This window comes from Dromiciops gliroides, chromosome 4, assembly GCF_019393635.1.
Source record: "Dromiciops gliroides isolate mDroGli1 chromosome 4, mDroGli1.pri, whole genome shotgun sequence".
Lineage (NCBI taxonomy): Eukaryota > Metazoa > Chordata > Mammalia > Microbiotheria > Microbiotheriidae > Dromiciops > Dromiciops gliroides.
The window spans coordinates 373,252,055-373,271,094 of NC_057864.1; the positions used below are offsets into that span (position 1 = coordinate 373,252,055).

The 19,040-nt window shown below is 39.0% G+C and overlaps 1 protein-coding gene across 3 annotated transcripts in view; it reads left to right on the forward strand.

Moving 5' to 3' along the window:
• Positions 1 to 3,686, forward strand: part of PDE7B (phosphodiesterase 7B) — a 455,595-nt gene extending 451,909 nt beyond the window's left edge. For all 3 annotated transcript variants that reach the window (XM_043962873.1, XM_043962874.1, XM_043962871.1), the window contains one exon: positions 877 to 3,686. In XM_043962873.1, coding sequence (XP_043818808.1) covers positions 877 to 1,121 — 245 coding nt within the window. In that variant the 3' untranslated portion in view covers positions 1,122 to 3,686. The remainder of the gene's footprint in view (positions 1 to 876) is intronic.
• Positions 3,687 to 19,040: the final 15,354 nt, after the last annotated feature.

Consider the following 19,040-nt stretch of genomic DNA (forward strand, 5'->3'; position numbering starts at 1 on the left):
GTGAATGTATGATCAGAAAGAACAGAAGGATTTATTGGCTAAGTTGTCATTGATGCTTACATGTTTAAAGGTATTTTTTCATTTTAAAAAGGATTAGGGGGCAGCTAGGTGGCACAGTAGATAGAGCACCAGCCCTGGATTCAGGAGTACCTGAGTTCAAATCCAACCTCAGACACTTACCACTTACTAGCTGTGTGACCCTGGGCAAGTCACTTAACCCCAATTGCCTCACTAAAAAAAAAAAAAAAAAAGGATTAGGGGAGGTCAGCTAGGTGGCACAGTGGATAAAGTACCAGTCCTGGATTCAGGAGGGCCTGAGTTCAAATCTAGCTTCAGATACTTGACACTTACTAGCTGTGTGACCCTGGGCAAGTCACTTAACCCTCATTGCCCCGAAGAAAGAGAGAGAGAAAGATAGAAAGAACGAAAGGAAGGAAGGAAGGAAGGAAGGAAGGAAGGAAGGAAGGAAGGAAGGAAGGAAGGAAGGAAGGAAGGAAGGAAGGAAGGAAGGAAGGAAGGAAGAAAGAAAGAAAGAAAGAAAAAGGGTTAGACACAAAATTAAAGAGAGAATCCAGTAATCCAACCTCTTGACTTTAATCAGACAATCCTTATCCCTCACTTAGTTCAAATTGGGGAGTTTGTTTGTTCGTTTCCATAGGATCATAGACCAAGAGCTAGAAGGGATCTCAGTGATCATCGGTTTTATAGATGAGTAAATTGAGACCCAGGGAGTTGAAGTAACTAGCATCATATATGTAGTTGTATCAGAATATTTGAACCCAGGCCCTCTAATTCCAGAACAAGTATTCTTTTCATAGTATCCCTCTCCTCCTTGTCTTCTCATGATGATCTCCTTTGAATTCTGTGTTTTTCCAGGTTTCATGACCCATATTGCTGAGCCACTCTTCAAGGAATGGTCCCATTTTACAGAAAGCAGTTCCCTGGCTGAAAATATGCTAAACAATCTCACGAGGAACCTGGTCAAGTGGAAAAGTTTACAACATACACAACCCAGCAGCGGTGGTGGCAGTAGTGACAGTACTAGCAACAAGATCAATGACCAAACAGGCCAAGGAACTGAAAATGAGGAGCAGACTGAAAATGAAGAAGATACCCCATAATAGCAGCCCTACCCTGTTCCCTCGGGCACTGCGATCTTCTCTCTGCTAGTCAGGATGAAGTATGAAATCCCAGTGTGCACAGGGCCATCGAGAGCATGAAAGGAAACAGAATCTCTAAGGGTGTCCTTGTCAATAAACCCAGACTGCTTCTGGGTTTTGTTCCTGTGCTCTTTTGACCCCCTCCGTCCCCATTTTTCTAAGTGTATCAAAGCCATTTGTCACTTCTGATCATTAGCTGCTTGAGTGAGGAACTCCGTTCAATAAGTGCTGAGGCTGGTCCCAGGAACAGGCTTCGCAACTATCAGGGGAAGATTGGAGAGGAAGGAAGGCATTCTTGGCCACAAACTCCACTTGCCCTTGGTCATACTGTGACATGCAGCAGTTCATATGTCCAGAGCACTGGACAGTTTTTTTTTTAAATCTGGCTACTGAGCTGCACAATAAACCACCAGCAAATTTGGAACTCAGAGGACATTGGTTTTAAGTGTGTGGGCATAAAAGAGGGCAAGAGAAAGAATCTTTTATTTTAATAATAATAATAATAATAATAATAATAATAAACCTTTTTAACTTTTATATTCTGTGCACTAGACAAAGGATCTAAAACTCTGGACTAAGATTACTCTATCTACCCAACCGGTCCCAGAGGAGGCTCATTTTTGTTAATAATTTTTATGCCACTTTAAGAGACTGGCATCTTCTCAATTTAAGGAACAGTGGTTTCCTGTCAGATCTGCGGGGAAGGTGTTGTACAGTCCATTCCTTTGCACCATTAACTAATCTGTCATTTTTGATGCCTCCATTTCAACGATATGTTTATATTCATGCATGTACATTTCCTGTAAATACAAGGCGCTACTGATTCCCATGCCAAAATCCATAAGTATTATGGGATTGCTACCTGTATAAACAATGGCACTGTGAACAGAATATTGTTAGTTTTAATACAAGAGAAAGCATTTGTAAATATGGTATAGAGTTTATTAATACACTATTGTTTGCAGATAAAGGCCTTAACTTTAATCATCGTTCATCTTCTGAAAGCTTCCTGAACTCATGTCCTCTCAGATGTGTTTCTGAACTGCCTTTTCATGCCCATCTTTTTCACTTTTCCAGCTGAGATCATAAAACAAAACTGTGTAATAGTCTTTTTAAGAGAGTTTTTGGAAACTTCACATGCATTCCACTTAAGACCATAGTGTTTAATCTATGGTACCTGACATCACTTCCTCAGATGAATGAGATCCTTCACAAAGCCTGAAGTAATTTTTCAACACAGCAATGTTACCCATTATATTTTGACAAGCCAACTGATATGCTTGTGTTTCGTAGACTCTTGCTATGGGCTATGGCAGTTGGCAATCTCCATGGGAGATCTAGCAAGTTTCCCAGACCACCTGTGACTCTACCACCATGTACCAGTTTGGGGATTCCATGCTTTTTACACCTATGAAGTTGTCTGTTATGGCTACAGTACCAAAGTATCCCTTTGTTATGGTTTGGATTCGTTTCTTTGGTCTTAAAAGTATTTTTATTTCCTCATTTCACAAAAACACTCAATTCAGCTGTTTCAGTTGAAGGGTGTCATTTTTTTTTTAAAAAAAAAGGAAAACATTTTGTTTTTCTTCAAGCCTTTATTCTTATTGTCAAAGGTCACTGGTTAATTACAGCTTTGGCGAGAATAGTCACCTTGGATTGTTCTTTTTAGTTCCAATGTTTTTTGCAAGGATTTGCACGTTAAATCAGTTACGGCTTTCCACTCCTCTGCCAAGTTCTGTGTATTGAGCTGTGTGGCCGCACAAGTTCTAGCTTAAGTCATGTTAGACGAAAATAGTTGATGCTGCTTTCTTTTATCCATCAACCAACACCGATGGGGAAAGATGACCATATCTGCCATCACTAAGTAGTTTCTGAAATCCCAGCCGTGGACAGCTCAAATCTTATTTTCTAAAATGCAGCAGTTCCCTCTCACATTATATAATGAGACATTAGAAAGATGACCTGATTATAATGAGCATCTTTGGAGAGGGTATGAGTTTAGCAGAATTAAAAGGTTGATAGAAAATTTAGGAATATGAAATGTCTTGGTATCATAACAAAGGAAACTACTAGGTGATCTAATGCAAGTTATGAAAATTGTATAAAATGGATGGATGTCACATTGAAGTTCATGAAAAAGTAGGAGAAGGGCGCCATTGCAAATACATGACACTAGTTTTCCTTGTCTGCAGTGGTTTCAAACTGACTTCATAATAATTCGATATGGGGTTGTTTGGGGTTTTTTCTACTATCTCTAGGCTTAGTGGAACACCAGTAAGTGAAAGTTTGGATAGGCTCCTCCTCCCAAAACTCTCTAGTCTACCAATTTTAGTTGGATATTGTAGAAAGGGCTTTTAAATAGCCTACTGTTTAACATCTTTAAGATCATATCAGGGAAGGTGATTATGGGGCTAATAAAGTAGAGACTGAAAAAGATGAGCTCTCTTGTAGCTAGATACGTGGCTTCTTTGTGTTTAAGAAATGCCTCATGTTTAAATTCTAATTTAAATAAATGAATAAGGTTTGTGGGTGTGGTTTTTTTAATTTTTAACAGTATCCAAGATTGTAAAAGTATGGGTCATAAACATATACCTTAAAATTTGGGGGAAGGGAAGAGAATGCTACAGAATACCACCAAATATCTAAGAGTTTAAACTCATGGAGCTGGGTTCTAGGACACAGGTTTTGAGCAAATTGAACATTGGTGCATGAGCTAGATAGCACTGACTGTCGGTTACTCGGTGCCTGCTTGTCTGCTTTGTAAATTCTGTTTCTCCTATTGCATGCCATTTAAACATTTCCTGGCATTAGCACCTCCAATAGAAGACTGGCAAAGGGAGGAAGTGGCAAGATTAAAATCACATCTGAGGTTCTCCACATTAGCTCCTTTCACAGGATGTTTCACTCAGGAGGAGGGCTTAAGAAAAGTGTTACAGGGAAAGGACTGGATTCATTGGATTTTGTTATTCCTATTCCACTCTGCCACAGTCCATGAATCCTCAAGAAGTGACCCTCATTTTTTTGGAAGAGAGGAGTCAAAAAGCCAGAAGAGTTAAAATTGCAATCAAGATCAAGTTGAAAGAGTGCACAGCTTGATGGATGAGATTAGATATTTGACTGCTTTTCTCTATTATCATAGCAGTGAAGAAAATCAAGCTGAGAAGGCATCCACTGGCACGATCCTAAATTCAAGTGAAGATTTTGCTCTAATTGCTTAAGGGTCTCTGATAGTAGCCAACTATTTTGAATACCTTGTGATACTCCCTGTTGCTTATCCCTTGTGGTATTCCCTATTATGACCCAGGTACCTTTTGCAATAGTATCATGATACCTGTTACCAAGTAACAGTTTGGAATTGACTCATCCTCATGAGCTTGGCTCTCACCGAGATTTATTAGGCAAAATACTAAAACTGGCTCCTTTTGAATAAGCTCCTCAATGGGTACCTTTGAGATTTCAAAAACTAACAGTGATTTTGTCCAATGTTGGCCTCTCCAGTCACTGGACATTCCAGATGAATAGTGAAAAATAAAGATAATTCATATAAAACTTCTATGCTATGTAAATGGTCTACTCACAAATATGCTCATTTCAAGGGTCCGTCTGTCAAGTTTCATTGTGGGGGCTGCAATTGGAAGGAATTGATTCCTCAGGTCTGTTTCACTGATATTCATTCATAGGGGCAGCTAGGTGGCACAATGGATAAGGCATCGGCCCTGGATTCAGGAGGACCTGAGTTCAAATCCAGCCTCAGACACTTGACACTAACTATGTGACCGTGGGCAAGTCACTTAACCCTCATTGCCCTGCCCCCCCCCAAAATAATAATATTGTCTTATATATCAGAACCACAGCCCCCTAAAGATAAGTACAATAGGAATGAGTGAAGCGCTCAAATCTTTCCAGAAATTAGGAAGACAAACAGAATTCTTGTGTTCCCTCACACTCAGACCTGGGTGCCTTTCTCTTTAATCATTCCAGATCCATTTTTATCAAACTTTATAGTCAAATTCCTACAGATTTCTTAGAGGAACAAAAAAGCCACGATCTGTTTACAAGGGAAAATGTCCTTTCCTTCACTCTCAGACATTCTATACCAGGAAATAATAAACAATAGTCAAAATCTAGTGCTCTAATGTGAAGGTCAGGCATGCTTTTCAAAAGTGCATCTGGACCCATCTGAACCTTGAACATCACTGGGGCTAAGCCAAATGGGAAGAGACAGATTTGTCTGTCCTTAGATACTGCCTGTTAATAGAGTTAATGAAGATAAACTCTAACTATTCAAAACAGCTGATGTTTTCCTTGATAGTAGTCTTGTAGTCAGCATGGTATTGTACAATTTAGCCTCCTAAGGTTCCTACTCAGATTACCCTGAGCCTTGAGTATAGTTTAGCTTCTGGCTTAGAAATAACTTTGCAAAGAGACAATTAATGATGGCCAAAAGAAAATTTTAAAAGCAAGGCAGATAGCAGCAAAGAATTTTTTTTCTATTTATTTTACATTGGGAGAACTGCCTAGTTAATTGGAAAAGAAAAAAAGCTCACTATCACCTTGATTTTTTTTTTTGGTGAGGCAATTGGAGTTAAGTGACTTGCCCAGGGTCACACAGCCAGTAACTGTCAAGTGTCTGAGGCCGGACCTGAACTCAGGTCCTCCTGACTCCAGGGCCGGTGCTCTATCCACTGTGCCACCTAGCTGCCCTTCACCTTGGATTTTTTAAAACTTCTTTATCAGATTGATAAAAATGATCCCTAGGGGCAGCTAAGTGGCGCAATGGATAGAGCACCCGCCCTGGAGTCAGGAGGACCTGAGTTCAAATATGACCTCAGACACTTAACACTTACTTAGCTGTGTGACCCTGGGCAAGTCACTTAACCCCAATTGCCTCACTAAAAAAAAAAAAATGATCCCTGAAATCTCTTGCTTGAATTACAACCAGGAAAACTATCACTTAATGGTCTCTATCCTTATCAATGCCATTTGTCTCCTGCAGTATACCAGAGGGTGCTTGCCTTTGTAGACAACTCAGGTATGAAAAAAGGGCTTTGCCAAAAACCAATCTTTTGGTATAAAATTAAGATCCACTTCAACATGCACCTTTGTAGTATATGAACCAAAACAATTATTAATTTGAGGTATGAAGAGACCTATTGGACTGTCTCAGGAACCCCCTGACAACAGGGGCTTGATGATTAGTGTCTCAGGTGCCTCCTGAATTCCACATTTACTGTCCACAAAGAGAGAGGTAGATTGTACATGATGTACCCGGATCCGCACTGGCTACACATTTCAAAGCAGCTTCTCAGATGATTTCCATTGCCTGACATACAGTTTGGGATACTTTTCTGGTTGGTTTGAGGCAGGGAAGCTAGAAATGGAGCAAAAGAATTAGTATTTGTACTCTCTGAGGATACAGTTGAGAATCAAGACATTTGAAAAACTGACAAAATAAGGAATTTTACCCCTATTTATCATTTGGGATTCTTTCAGTGGGACAAGGTATGAGCCATAGTTGGTTCTGGTATTAAACCAGTTAGATTTTTGGAGAGTTTAGATTAGAGATTGTTTTCAATTGATTTGCCTCATACATCCAGACAATATAGTAGCCTGAAAATGTTGAGGGTATACCACTATAACCTACTGTTAACCCAATTAAAATTTTGCTTTTGCTTTTAAGGAGGAAAAACCTCCGAAGAAATTGCAGTTCTAAAAAAATTTAAAAAGAAAAAAGAAATTGGGGGAAAACAATTGGGATTTTACTTCTGGTCCTTTGTCAACATTCATTCATCTTTTGCAGTTAAAGCAAAATAGAATCAGTTTATATTATACCTTTGATCTGACCATTTTAGCCACCAAATATTCAGTAGATGTGGGCAAAAAATATTAAAAGATAATTAAGGGGGCAGCTAGGTGGCGCAGTGGATAGAGTACCAGCCCTGAAGTCAGGAGAACCTGAGTTCAAATCTGGCCTCAGACACTTAACACTTACTAGCTGTGTGACCCTAGGCAAGTCACTTAACCCCAATTGCCTCACACACACAAAAAAAAAGATAATTAAGGGGAAAGAAAGATAATTAAGGGAGGGGGAGATTAGAGGTATATGGAACTAAATTACAATACTTTAATTGGATGCAGCTGGGTTACTTTTGATATTAAACAGTCGGTCTCCTTTGTATTCTGTCATTTTTAAGTTAATATTCTTTAGCACAGATAGCAGAGAAACCTGGTTCTATTTGTTTTCTGATGTTGCAAGGGAAGACTATGACTAGCTGAAAGAAAGGAAGGAAGGAAGGAAGGAAGGAAGGAAGGAAGGAAGGAAGGAAGGAAGGAAGGAAGGAAGGAAGGAAGGAAGGAAGGAAGGAAGGAAGGAAGGAAGGAAGAAAGAAAGAAAGAAAGAAAGAAAGAAAGAAAGAAAGAAAGAAAGAAAGAAAGAAAGAAAGAAAGAAAGAAAGAAAGAAAGAAAGAAAGAAAAAGGAAGGAAGGAAGGAAGGAAGGAAGGAAGGAAGGAAGGAAGGAAGGAAGGAAGGAAGGAAGGAAGGAAGGAAGGAAGGAAGGAAGGAAGGAAGGAAGGAAGGGAGAGAGAACTAAAGAAAGGAGAAAAAGAAAATAAAAGAAAAAAGTTGGGTCTCATTCATAAAACATGCCAGGCTAGAGGGCAGCTAGGTGGTGCAGTAGATAAAGCACCAGCCCTGGATTCAGGAGGACCTGAGTTCAAATTTGACCTCAGACACTTGATACTAACTAGCTATGTGACCCTGGGCAAGTCACTTAACCCTCATTGCCCTGCACCCAAAAACAAAGCAACCAGGCCAGGCTATCCAAGTTTTCATTAACCTAGTAAAATGTCCACCAACCCACCATATAACCAGATATAACTCTTTTCAGCATTTCTCATTCATTTTTCTTTATGTGGCTACCCTGAGCTCATTCAAGTGAATTCCTGAGCTTGGGAGCAACAGCTGCTAAAGTGCACTGAACTAAAACTCCATGTAATTGATCTAGATGACTTTTTTGATCACCAAAGGTAAGCACCAAAGGTTGCTTTAGGGAAACCATTTCTTGTGAAAAAGAAAATGTCAAGAATGCCACTGCACTGTTGGCATGTCAAATCACTACTCTCATGTTTAAATAGAGAAAGTACATAGTCATGGCCTGCAATATATCTACTTCTCAAACAAATGAGATGAGACTCACTGTTCCTTCAATAGACAAGTATGTGTGCATTTTTTTTTCAGCAGGAGATCAAGGGGTCCTAAAGGACAGAGGTTTTGAAAAAGTTGTTCGTTTATCAATTTCTACCTCCTCCCCACTTTTTCACTTGAAATCAAATCTTCCTGACACTCAAAACCAAATACTGAGTTTATAAGAATTTCAGTGCTAATGAGCAAGTCATATGTGTGGGAGGGAAAAGTCACTTATAAAAAAAATATATAAATAGTGTTTGCACAATGTCATCAGTGTGGGATTCAATTCCATGGGGATTTCATTATTAATAAAAACAAACTAAATTTATTTCGTGGTCTCAAGAGAAACCATAGCTTTCAAAATAAACAGGGTTTGGAACACAAAGAAAAGCTAACTGGTGGGATTTTGAAAGTTCTCAACCTTAGAAAACACAACAGAGAGAAAACTGGACAGCCTTTCAGATTCAAGGGTGCTCTCAACCAAGGCAACCATTAAATTCTAATGGAAAAATCCAGCTCAGTTAGTCCATTCTTCCAGAGGGAAGCCATCTTTTGACAAAATTCAATATGGCTGACCTAGTTCAGATGCTTAGGAAAAGGCCAGAGAAGTCCCTCCATCTATAAGGTTACAGGGTATCCCAAAATTCTTAATGCAGTTTTATGGTTTTATAACTCAGAAGTGCCACAAATTTACAAAAAGAATGTGTAAAAGGTTATTTTACATTTTTAAATACTGATATGATTCCTATTAAAGTTCAATATAACTGTCTTGTGTCCGGCAGTTTTCAAACTCTGTAAAAACTCTTGTTTTACTTTGTTAAAAAAAAAATCAAAACCACTAAGTGGAATAGAAATTTACTTTTTTTTTTTTTTTGGATGGGGCAATGAGGGTTAAGTGACTTGCCCAGGGTCACATAGCTAGTAAGTGTCAAGTATCTGAGGCAAATTTGAACTCAGGTCCTCCTGAATCCAGGGCTGGTGCTTTATCCACTGTGCCACCTAGCTGACATGGAATAGAAATTTAAATAAATTTTCAAATGATATTTTTGTAAGTGTATAGCACTCATATTCTAAAGTTATCTAAAGTTTAAATTTGCAATGAGATTTTTGAGACACTCTATATCATATGAGGTAGTATAATATAATGAAGGGAAAGCATTCAATTGATAGCCAAAAGAAATGAGCTCAAATCTTAGTGCATCTATTTATTATCTGTATGATCTTGGACTTGTCACTTAACTCCCCCAACCTCAGTTTCCTTATTTGCAAAAAGGAGGGGGAGAGAAGAAAGACTAAGTGATTGACAGCTAAGGCCCCTTCTAACTATAAATATTATGTAGTTAAATTCATTTCAGAGGTCTACCTGGTGTGATAAAATAATGGAATTTGGCATACACCCAAGGGTCCCACCTGATTGATTTAGTTTGAATTGGGTGAGAATAAGAAATTGACTAAGTACCTACTTAAGGATGACTGGATGGGAGCCACACCTGAGTGAAGTTGGTCTCAGAGGTGGTATACTACTGACATCAGCAAGAGACCACTCTCAACCAATCAGCTTGAAGGATCTCACCTTTGGGGGAGGGAGAGAGGAACTAGGAAGTGGACACTCACTCACGAAAGGACACTCTTTTTGGTGAGGAATAGGTGCATGACGAGAGAGGGAGAGCAGGAGTCCCCCTTGTTGTTTGGGACATCGGCCTGCTGGCAGAAATTCACATGGGCTGCTAGGAAAGGAAATTGGTTTCTTTCTCTCTGGCTATACCAAATTAGATCTAAGATAGGATTTCCATGCTATAATGAATCTGTTCTCAATCTCTCTCTCTTCACTAACTTATAATATATTTTAATAAATCTTTAAAAGCCTAAACTCTTGCTGAATTTATTAGTGATTTTAGCCAGCTTCCTCCCCAAAAAAACTGGGGGGGAGGGCAGATTAGGACCCACATTTAGATTTTTAAACAACACACTGGGCTTTAGTAACAAAAAAATATTTTATTTCTAAATCTTTCTCTACATACTTCCAAAGTTTTCTTTTAACTCAAACTCCAAGATTTAAAAGCCTCCCTAACCTTAATAGCACATGTCCATTTAATATGGTTTAATCAACATTCATCTCCAAATAATAACTTACAAAAATAGTAATCCAATTAATAGTAATCCCTCCAATTATGGAGGGAAAGTATAAATATTCCATCTGAATGGGAATTTCCTAAGACAGCTCACTGAACTGGGAGTGAAAGCCCTGGTTATTACAAGTAGAGGGGATTGACCTAAACAAATTATTGAATTCTTTCTTTGCTGTATTCTATGCTACAGAACAAGTAGCAGTGATGAGATTATTTGAGTATAGAGACTTTATGTACAGCTGGGCTTTGAGTCAGGAAAACGAGTTCAAATCCTGCCTCTAACATTTATCTAGCTGTATGATCCTGAGCAAGTCACTTAACCTCTCTCAAACTCAGTTTTCTTATCAATAAAATGAAGGGGTTGAACTTGAAGGCCTCTAAGGTCCCTTCCAGCTCTAAATGCATAATCCTGAGGTTCTATGAACTATTTAAAGGCTAAGATGCTAACTTTAATATCTCCAAAGTCTTTTAGGGAGACAATGGAGTGAGTGACAACTATTGCAAGTGTATGTGCATATATACATATAATTGCTCTTCTTTTATTAGAAACTTATTAGTATTTCTTCATGTAAAGGATTTGGTCCCTATCTCCAGGAAGAGATATTTCATCCATCAGGGAGGAGAAACCTCCCTCACATTCGTAATAATCTGGCATATATGTTTGACATATCAAAATGTTACATGAGGGGCAGCTAGGTGGTGCAGTGGATAGAGCACCAGCCCTAGATTCAGGAGGACCTGAGTTCAAATCCGGCCTCAGACACTTAACACTTACTAGCTGTGTGACCCTGGGCAAGTCACTTAACCCCAATTGCCTCACCAAAAAAAAAAAAAAAGTTACATTAAGAATATAAAAGATCTGACCAGATTTAAAGTAAATAACTGAACTTTTTCTCACTTGAATTAGTTCATTTGTTCCAAACATCATGTTTATTGTGAAACAATGTATGTATATGTATATATATGTGTGTGTGTGTGCATATATATAATATGTGTATACACTTATTAAAGGGATATGCATGTATGTGATGTCACATCAGTCTTGCTGAGAAAAAGCATTAGACTATGTGAAAATGCCATGACTGCTACACAATAAGGCCAAGAATCAAATCAAAAGCTTTAATTGTATCTTTTAAAATTCAATGCTGTAAGCATTCATAATTTCAGAAAATGGCAACTAATAAGGAAATTACAGAGGATGTGACTGCTTCTGATTTATCATGGAAGAGAGAAATCACTTGGGAAAAAGTTTCCGTAGCATTTGCTGGGAAAAAGACGATTATCTTTCCAAAAGTGAGGCTGTGGCCAAAAAAAAAAAAAGGAGATGAACGGGTAACAAGTGAAAATCAGAACAAGTTTATGGGTATCCTTCTTTAATTTTTTTTTTTGAGAAATAAGTCCCTTCTGTGTGGGATATTAAATTAAAAAGCAATCTAGTCACAAAAAAGGGCAAAATTCCTCAAGATCCTAAACCGTCACTGAATGGGGTTTAAATTAAGCAAAATATATATATATATATATATATATATATATATATATATATATATATATACACATATACATATATTTAAAGTAAATAACTGAAGTTTTCCACTTGAATTAGTTCATTTGTTCCAAACATCATGTTTGTTGTGAAACAATGTATGTGTATGTATATGTGTGTATATTTTACATATATATGCATAGATATAGATATTAAGAAGGAATGGGGGAGGCGGCTAGGTGGCGCAGTGGATAAAGCACCGGCCCTGGATTCAGGAGTACCTGAGTTCAAGTCCAGCCTCAGACACTTGACACTTACTAGCTGTGTGACCCTGGGCAAGTCACTTAACTCCCATTGCCCCGCAAAAAAAAAAAAAAAAAAAAAGAAGGAATGAAGAGAGGGAAAAAAGAAAGCCAGAGATCAAGATAGAGAGACAGAGAAGCAGATGCAGAAAGAGACCAAGATAATGATAGGACAGGGAATCCATTAGAAAGAAGAAACCAGTTTTGCTTTAATTCTCTTTCTCTTTTCCTCCACATTCATTTCTCATCAGTTCAGATCTTTTCTCTTCTTCCCTTTTTTCTTTCCTTTTTTGTCTCTCTTTCTTCTTCTTTTCTTTCAAAGGAAAAATAAAAGTGCACTAGTGTTGGTCAACTGGGAAAAATAGACTAGTATCTCTCTTGTTCACATTCAATATTTCATCTTGTTTGCTTTTTGAACTTCTACAGTCCCTTGGGTGCTTTGACATTTGACAACAGAAATCAGCAGCTAACATAGAAAAAGACAGATTTTTCGATTCAGTTTAATTAAATAAACATTGAGTAGCACTGATAATATGCCAGGCACTAGGGATATAAAGATAAGGAATGGCATGATCCCTGACCTCAAGGAACTTAGGGTCTAATGGAGAGATGCTACGTGTATACAACTAACTGTAATGGGAGATAGAATGTGATAAGACGGGGAAAGGAAGGTCCAAAAGAAGTGCTCTAGAAACAGAGGAGGAGGGAAGACTGCTTTCAACTAGGGGTATCAGGATGGCTTCATGAAATAGGTGGTATATGAGCTGGGCCTTCAAAGAAAAGGAAGACATGCGAAGCATGTTAGGAAGATGGCATAGTGAAGAACAGCGCACTGTACTTAGAATCAAGGGGACCTGATTCAAATCGCACCTCAGACACTTACTAAAGCTGTCTTCCCTGGGTAAGTAACAATCTTTCTTTGCCTCAGTTCCTCCATCTGTAAAATAAGGAAGTTGGGGCTCAAACTTCCTCTAAGGTCCCTTCCTACTCTAAATCCTGTGTTTTTCTCATCTGAATAAATACAAATAGATGCAACCAAGAGCAGAATGAGATCAGAGAACAGCTGGTATTCAAATTTGGCCAAAACAGAGTATAGTGAGGAGAAATAGGAAGAGGGGAGATTCAAATTAGATTGAAAAGGGAGGTTAAAGCCAGATTGTGAAGGTCTCAAATATCAGGCTATGGGATTTTATTTTATCCTAGGTACAACAGGAAAGCACTGAACATTTGTAGTCAGATTCTGCTTTTCATTATAGGGCTTTAGATGCTAACAGATACTACATGTTAAGAAATCACACCTAATTTAGGAATAAAGAGCAAGGAATCATTCATGTCCATATGTCAGGAGGCAACCAGCCAAAGAAACTTGAAGCACAAAAACCCCAAACAAGATCTCTAAGGAAAGAGTGAGGCCTCTCTTCCAACCAATCACACAACAGTTGGGTGCTGAGAATTAGGGGTCAGGATGCGAGGCAGTCAGCCAAAAGACCTTTGCCCCTGCTTCTGAAAGGAGAGCCAGACCAAAATTGATGAAAAGAGGGAGTTTGCTGTTCAAAGCAACAGCTATCCAGCCTGCCAGTTTCTGGATGAAAGGGAAAAGTATAATAAATTTGAAAAATTGAATGGAGTTGGTTCCAAACTAGCCAACATAACTCTCCTTAAATGATTGAAAGCATCGTGCCTCGATGATTTGAATAATATCAAAAAGAATATCAGTAAGAAATAGAGGAGTTTTTGCCTCAGGCCCCCAAACAACTAGAATTTGAAATCACCAGCAATACAACATACAGATCTTAGATCAAGTCCCAGATCTTACCTACAACTCCAGTGCACATCTACTTTAGGGATATGTCGGGAAACAACTAGTCAAAGAAACTGACGAGCACAACCTACCTCCCCCTACGTTAGCTCTAAAGAAAGGAAGGAGTTTTCTTCTAACCAAAAAGCACAGGCTCCAAGAAACAACAAACACACATCCTGTGCTAAGCTGACACCTCTAGCACTTCAGGATGAGTTAGCTCTTAAGACTTATGGTTTTAACTTAAAAGTTGAATTTAGATTTAAGGTAGAATACTTCTTTCCCTTTAAATTCAAACCCCTTAGCTTCTTGGGGGTTCTACTAAGAATAAACCCCACGACTTCTGCTGATGTAAAATGTGAATGGGGACTCCTTCCTGGTAGGGGCAAAAGCAAGACATGTGTTTGTTTTGCTTCAGAAGATAAGCCAGAGTTAATCCAACTTTCTTCATTAACCAGAAGATAATAATAGTAATCACCGCCAAAAATGTCTCTGATTTCAACTAGCTTAAATATCCAAATTGAATTCTAAGTGATTCATCAGCAGTATTGCCTCATCAAATATCAGGAAGCAATGTAAAGCAAAACAAGTTGTAGAGACCTTGGTGAGAAGCTCAAATATGCAAAATCTACCAGACAATATTAAAGGAGGGAGGAGGGAGGAAGAAAACACAAAAGGATTTTTATTACAAACTTCTTTCTCTATCAATTATAATAAAGCCATAGGAGAGTAGATTGATACATCTTTCCCAATAGCAAAGGCAGTATTGATTTATTACAGTTCCAAAACAGGAAAATGGAGAGAGGTAAGGAGCTGGTAACTGACCAGCCAAAGGCATCGAGACAGAAAATGGCCAGAGAGCAAAGTGAGGCCTGGATAGAGCCAGACTGTGGCTACATACATCAGACCATCAGAGGCATTCACCAGTCAGGACAATTAATCTCTAGGACAGGAGCTCCAGAGCATAATGGAGAACTCTAGGGCATAGTTTCTGGTCCAGCAGCAAGTAGACTAGTGAAAATATGGTCAAAGAATAATGCTTGTTGAATGGAATTGAATTAAACTGAATGGAAAAACCAACTAGACTAAATTAGGAAGAAGTACAAGTTGGAAGGGCATATTTTTGCTTGTGTTGAGAGAATAGATTCTCAAGGCATCAGATAAAAGGAAAAGGGACAAAGGTCTAGGAAAAGTCTTGGGTCTTATTGTTCTCCCCCAAAAAGGTGACAAAGAATATGAATAATTGATTCATATGCCTACTTTCACATTTCTATAAAAATCTTTATGAGAATAAACTTAAACATGCATCAACCTTGAAGGTCTGAGAAGGAAATAACACACAATAACACACAGCAGTAGACTACATCTCTGCAATCATCCAGTTGACTGAAAAGGGGAAATGCCAAAAGATCCCACTATGCTGATTATTGGGGACTATAAACATTTTTTTTTTACTTGATAGAGCTGTCCAACAATAAAGCATCTTCCAAATTCATGCCAAAATCATACAAGATTCCTTGAAAGACATCACAACAAAGATAATTTTGTTTAATGACTTTTTGAGTATTAACATCAAACAAACAAAACACAGAACAGGGAAATAAAGATGTTTATTATTGTCATATGGAAATAGTTGATCACTTAGTCCGACCAAAATGGATTCTCATATCTGAAGGGAATCCATTTAACTTAGGTCAAAAAGGAAGGGTGGAGGGGCAGCTAGGCGGTGCAGTGGATAGAGCACCAGCCCTAGATTCAGGAGGACCTGAGTTCAAATCCTGCCTCATACTCTTAACACTTAACTAGCTGTGTGACCCTGGGCAAGTCACTTAACCCCAATTGCCTCAAAAATAAGATAAAAATAAAAAGAAAGGGTGGAGCCAAATTGTAGAGGATCCTAAATGCCAGGTTAAGGATCCTCATGCAGAGGCTGAGTGACAACTTGTGGGCTAAGTAGGTATAGGGATTATTTTTCACTTAGGAATAGAACTAGATGGCCACTGAAGTCCCAGTGCTAAAATTTCATGATTCTCTGATTCTTGCTGTATCTTCTGACTTCGACATCCCAGGGACCATGTCTAAGAGGAGCTAGTGTAGTGGAAAGGCATTGGAATTGGAGTCAGGAAGTCTTGAGGTCAAGTCCTGCCTCAGATACTTTATAGTTGTGTGTCCTTGGGCAAGTCATTTAATTTCTTCAAGCCTCATTCTCTTCATCTGTAAAATGAGGGGGTTGGACTTGATGACCTTCCAAGTTCCTTCCACTTCTAAATCAATAATCCTATGTTGAGTCACACAACTTTGGAACCTCTGCCCAGGAGTGACACTATCCCAATTGGTGAAAACCCATTATATTTAGCCAGTCCTCAATTCTTGGCTATGCTTCTCTCCATCCAGTTTCCTGACTTTTCCTTTCCACCTCTTTTCACTTCTTACAATAGTCAAATCAACACTACTATTGCGTCTGGAAAGGATATTTCAATCTACTGCCTTATGGCTCTCCTCACCAGCCTTCTGACTTCCCAGACCAAGACACTCTTTCCTAGCCATCGCTTCCCTATAAATGTTGTCTTTCCCTTTTAGAATGTAAGATTCTTGCGGGCAGGAACTGATTTCATTGTTGTACAGATAGTTCTCAATCAGTACAAATAATGAATCTCTTTGAGTAGCTGCATTATCTGAATTCACATTGTATATTTCCATTGGGCTAAAACCAATTACCATATTTTACATAATTATAACTTCAGTTAGAGAGAAGTCAAATACATGCAACCAGGGATTCATTATTTGCATTAACTGGGACCTAGTTGTATTTGCAACTCCAGTGCTTAGCACAATGCCTGGTGATTAGTAATTACTTAATAAATGTTCTATCATTCATTGATTTATTGTAGAGGCCTGCAGAAAATCGACAGCCTGTGAGGTGGCTCAGAAAACTTTAATCTGTAATCTCCACTGTGGAAAGCACGTACATTCATTCTCAGCTTCTACAAACTTCACAAAGATAATAAGAAATATTCCTCATTATATTTTCCCCTCTTCCCATATCCCCCTAAGGGACCTTTCACAAGACTGTCCTTGGAAATTGCTAGGGAGCAATGAAAGTATTTTTCCATCCAGCTGTTGTTTGGAACACAAAAACCTTCCCTTTGAGAAGAGCTATTAGTTGGTTTAATGACAGGGCAACATCCTGCATGTCATCACATGTTTTGATTAGTGGAGCCCACAGAATTCAGGAAGATTCAAACATGGGGACAGTTACATCGGACTTCCACTCCAGAGCTAGTAGGAATGAGCCATGGAGCTACTGATTTCCATTCAGTCCCATGAACCCTTCAATAAACATCTCTAGCCTTGTAGGCTTCTTGTCTAAGTGACTTTCAGCATCTTATAATTCAAGCTTACACTGATCAGCTAGCCGATCCATCAAATTACCACAGAAGTCAATACGGTCAACAGGGAAGGAGGAAAAGAAGGAAAAGAGTCGTACATCTAATTAAGATGGATCCAGGCAAAGTGGATAGAGTAAAGGAAAGGGAGCCAGCCTCAGAACCAGGATAACCTGTGTTCAAGTCCTGTCTCTGACATACACTGGTTTATGACCCTGGGCAAGTCACTTACTCTCTTAGGTCTCTGGAAACTTCCTAAAATTGTGAGTTGCAGAGAAGATGCTGACCTGCAATGTTAGAGAGAATTTTCTTACTTGGGAGTTACTCCTACCAACAAAATCACAGGGTGAGTCCCTATTCTTTCAGGGATACCCAGGGGGTGGGAGAAGATTGATGAAGCAGTAAAGACAATTGGGGAGTCATTACACAGCAAGAGAACCAAGAAAGTATCTGGCAAGGGAAGTGGGAATGGAGTAAAGGGAGGGCAAATAGTAGATTATATTATTTCCTCCTCTTTCCATCCTCTTTGTGTCTTAACCTTTATTCTCAACCTCCAGCCATTCCACCTTTTCTTACTTTCCTAAGCTGTTACTTATGCCTTGGCCTCTCTTTATTCCCTTTGAAATCTTGAAACTCTAGTTAACCAAGTCGTCGGACATTAATTAATATACCATGTGCCAGGCACTTTTAGATTATCCTCTACTCTTGAACTCATTGCCTCCCTACATCCTACCATGGCTCACCCCTCTCCAAATACCAACCCTGGATTACTCCCTCTATCTGCTTTCTCTGTTCCTACTCTCGTGCTAGAACATTGCTGGAAGAAGTCACACAAGTGTAATGATCGGATTCACTACAAATTTATGTTATATATCAACTGGGCCCTTTGTGCTACCCAGCAACACTTTTAATGTTCCCTAACTCTTTTGCACTTCCCACCAATGTCTGTTCCAAATTTTCTTTTGGAAAGGCACTAACAACAAACATCTCACATAGCCCCCAACCTTAAAAGAAACTTTCATCCGGCACTGCCACTGCTTGAAGATACCATCCAATATTTCTCCTCCTTTTCACAGCCAAACTCCTTTTAAATAGGATATGTATATTTCTTTGTCTCTACTTTCTCTCCTCCTACTCCTCCATCCCTTCAAAATCCACTTCTCACTCCACCTCCTCAACTGAAATTGCTCTCCCCAAAAGTTGCCATTGATTTCTTAGTTTCTAAGCATTTTCTAAATCAACTTTTTCCACCTCTCTATAACATTTAACGTTGTTGACCACTCTCTCCCTCACTAGGTACCCTCTCTCTCCCTTTTGGGTCTTTCTAATATTGTTCACTCCTGATTCTTCAACCTATCCAACTACTCCTGCTCCGTATCCTCAGCAGGAACATCATCCATGTTCCCCTCTGTATGTATGTCTCTTCCCACCCCTGCCAAGGCTGTGTCCTGGATCTTCTGCTCTTCAACTGGTCTCCTCTGGGTTTAACTAGCATGAAAAGGCAGTGTGGGGAGCAGCTAGGTGGTGCAGTGGATAAAGCACAGGTCCTGGATTCAGGAGTACCTGAGTTCAAATCCGGCCTCAGACACTTGACA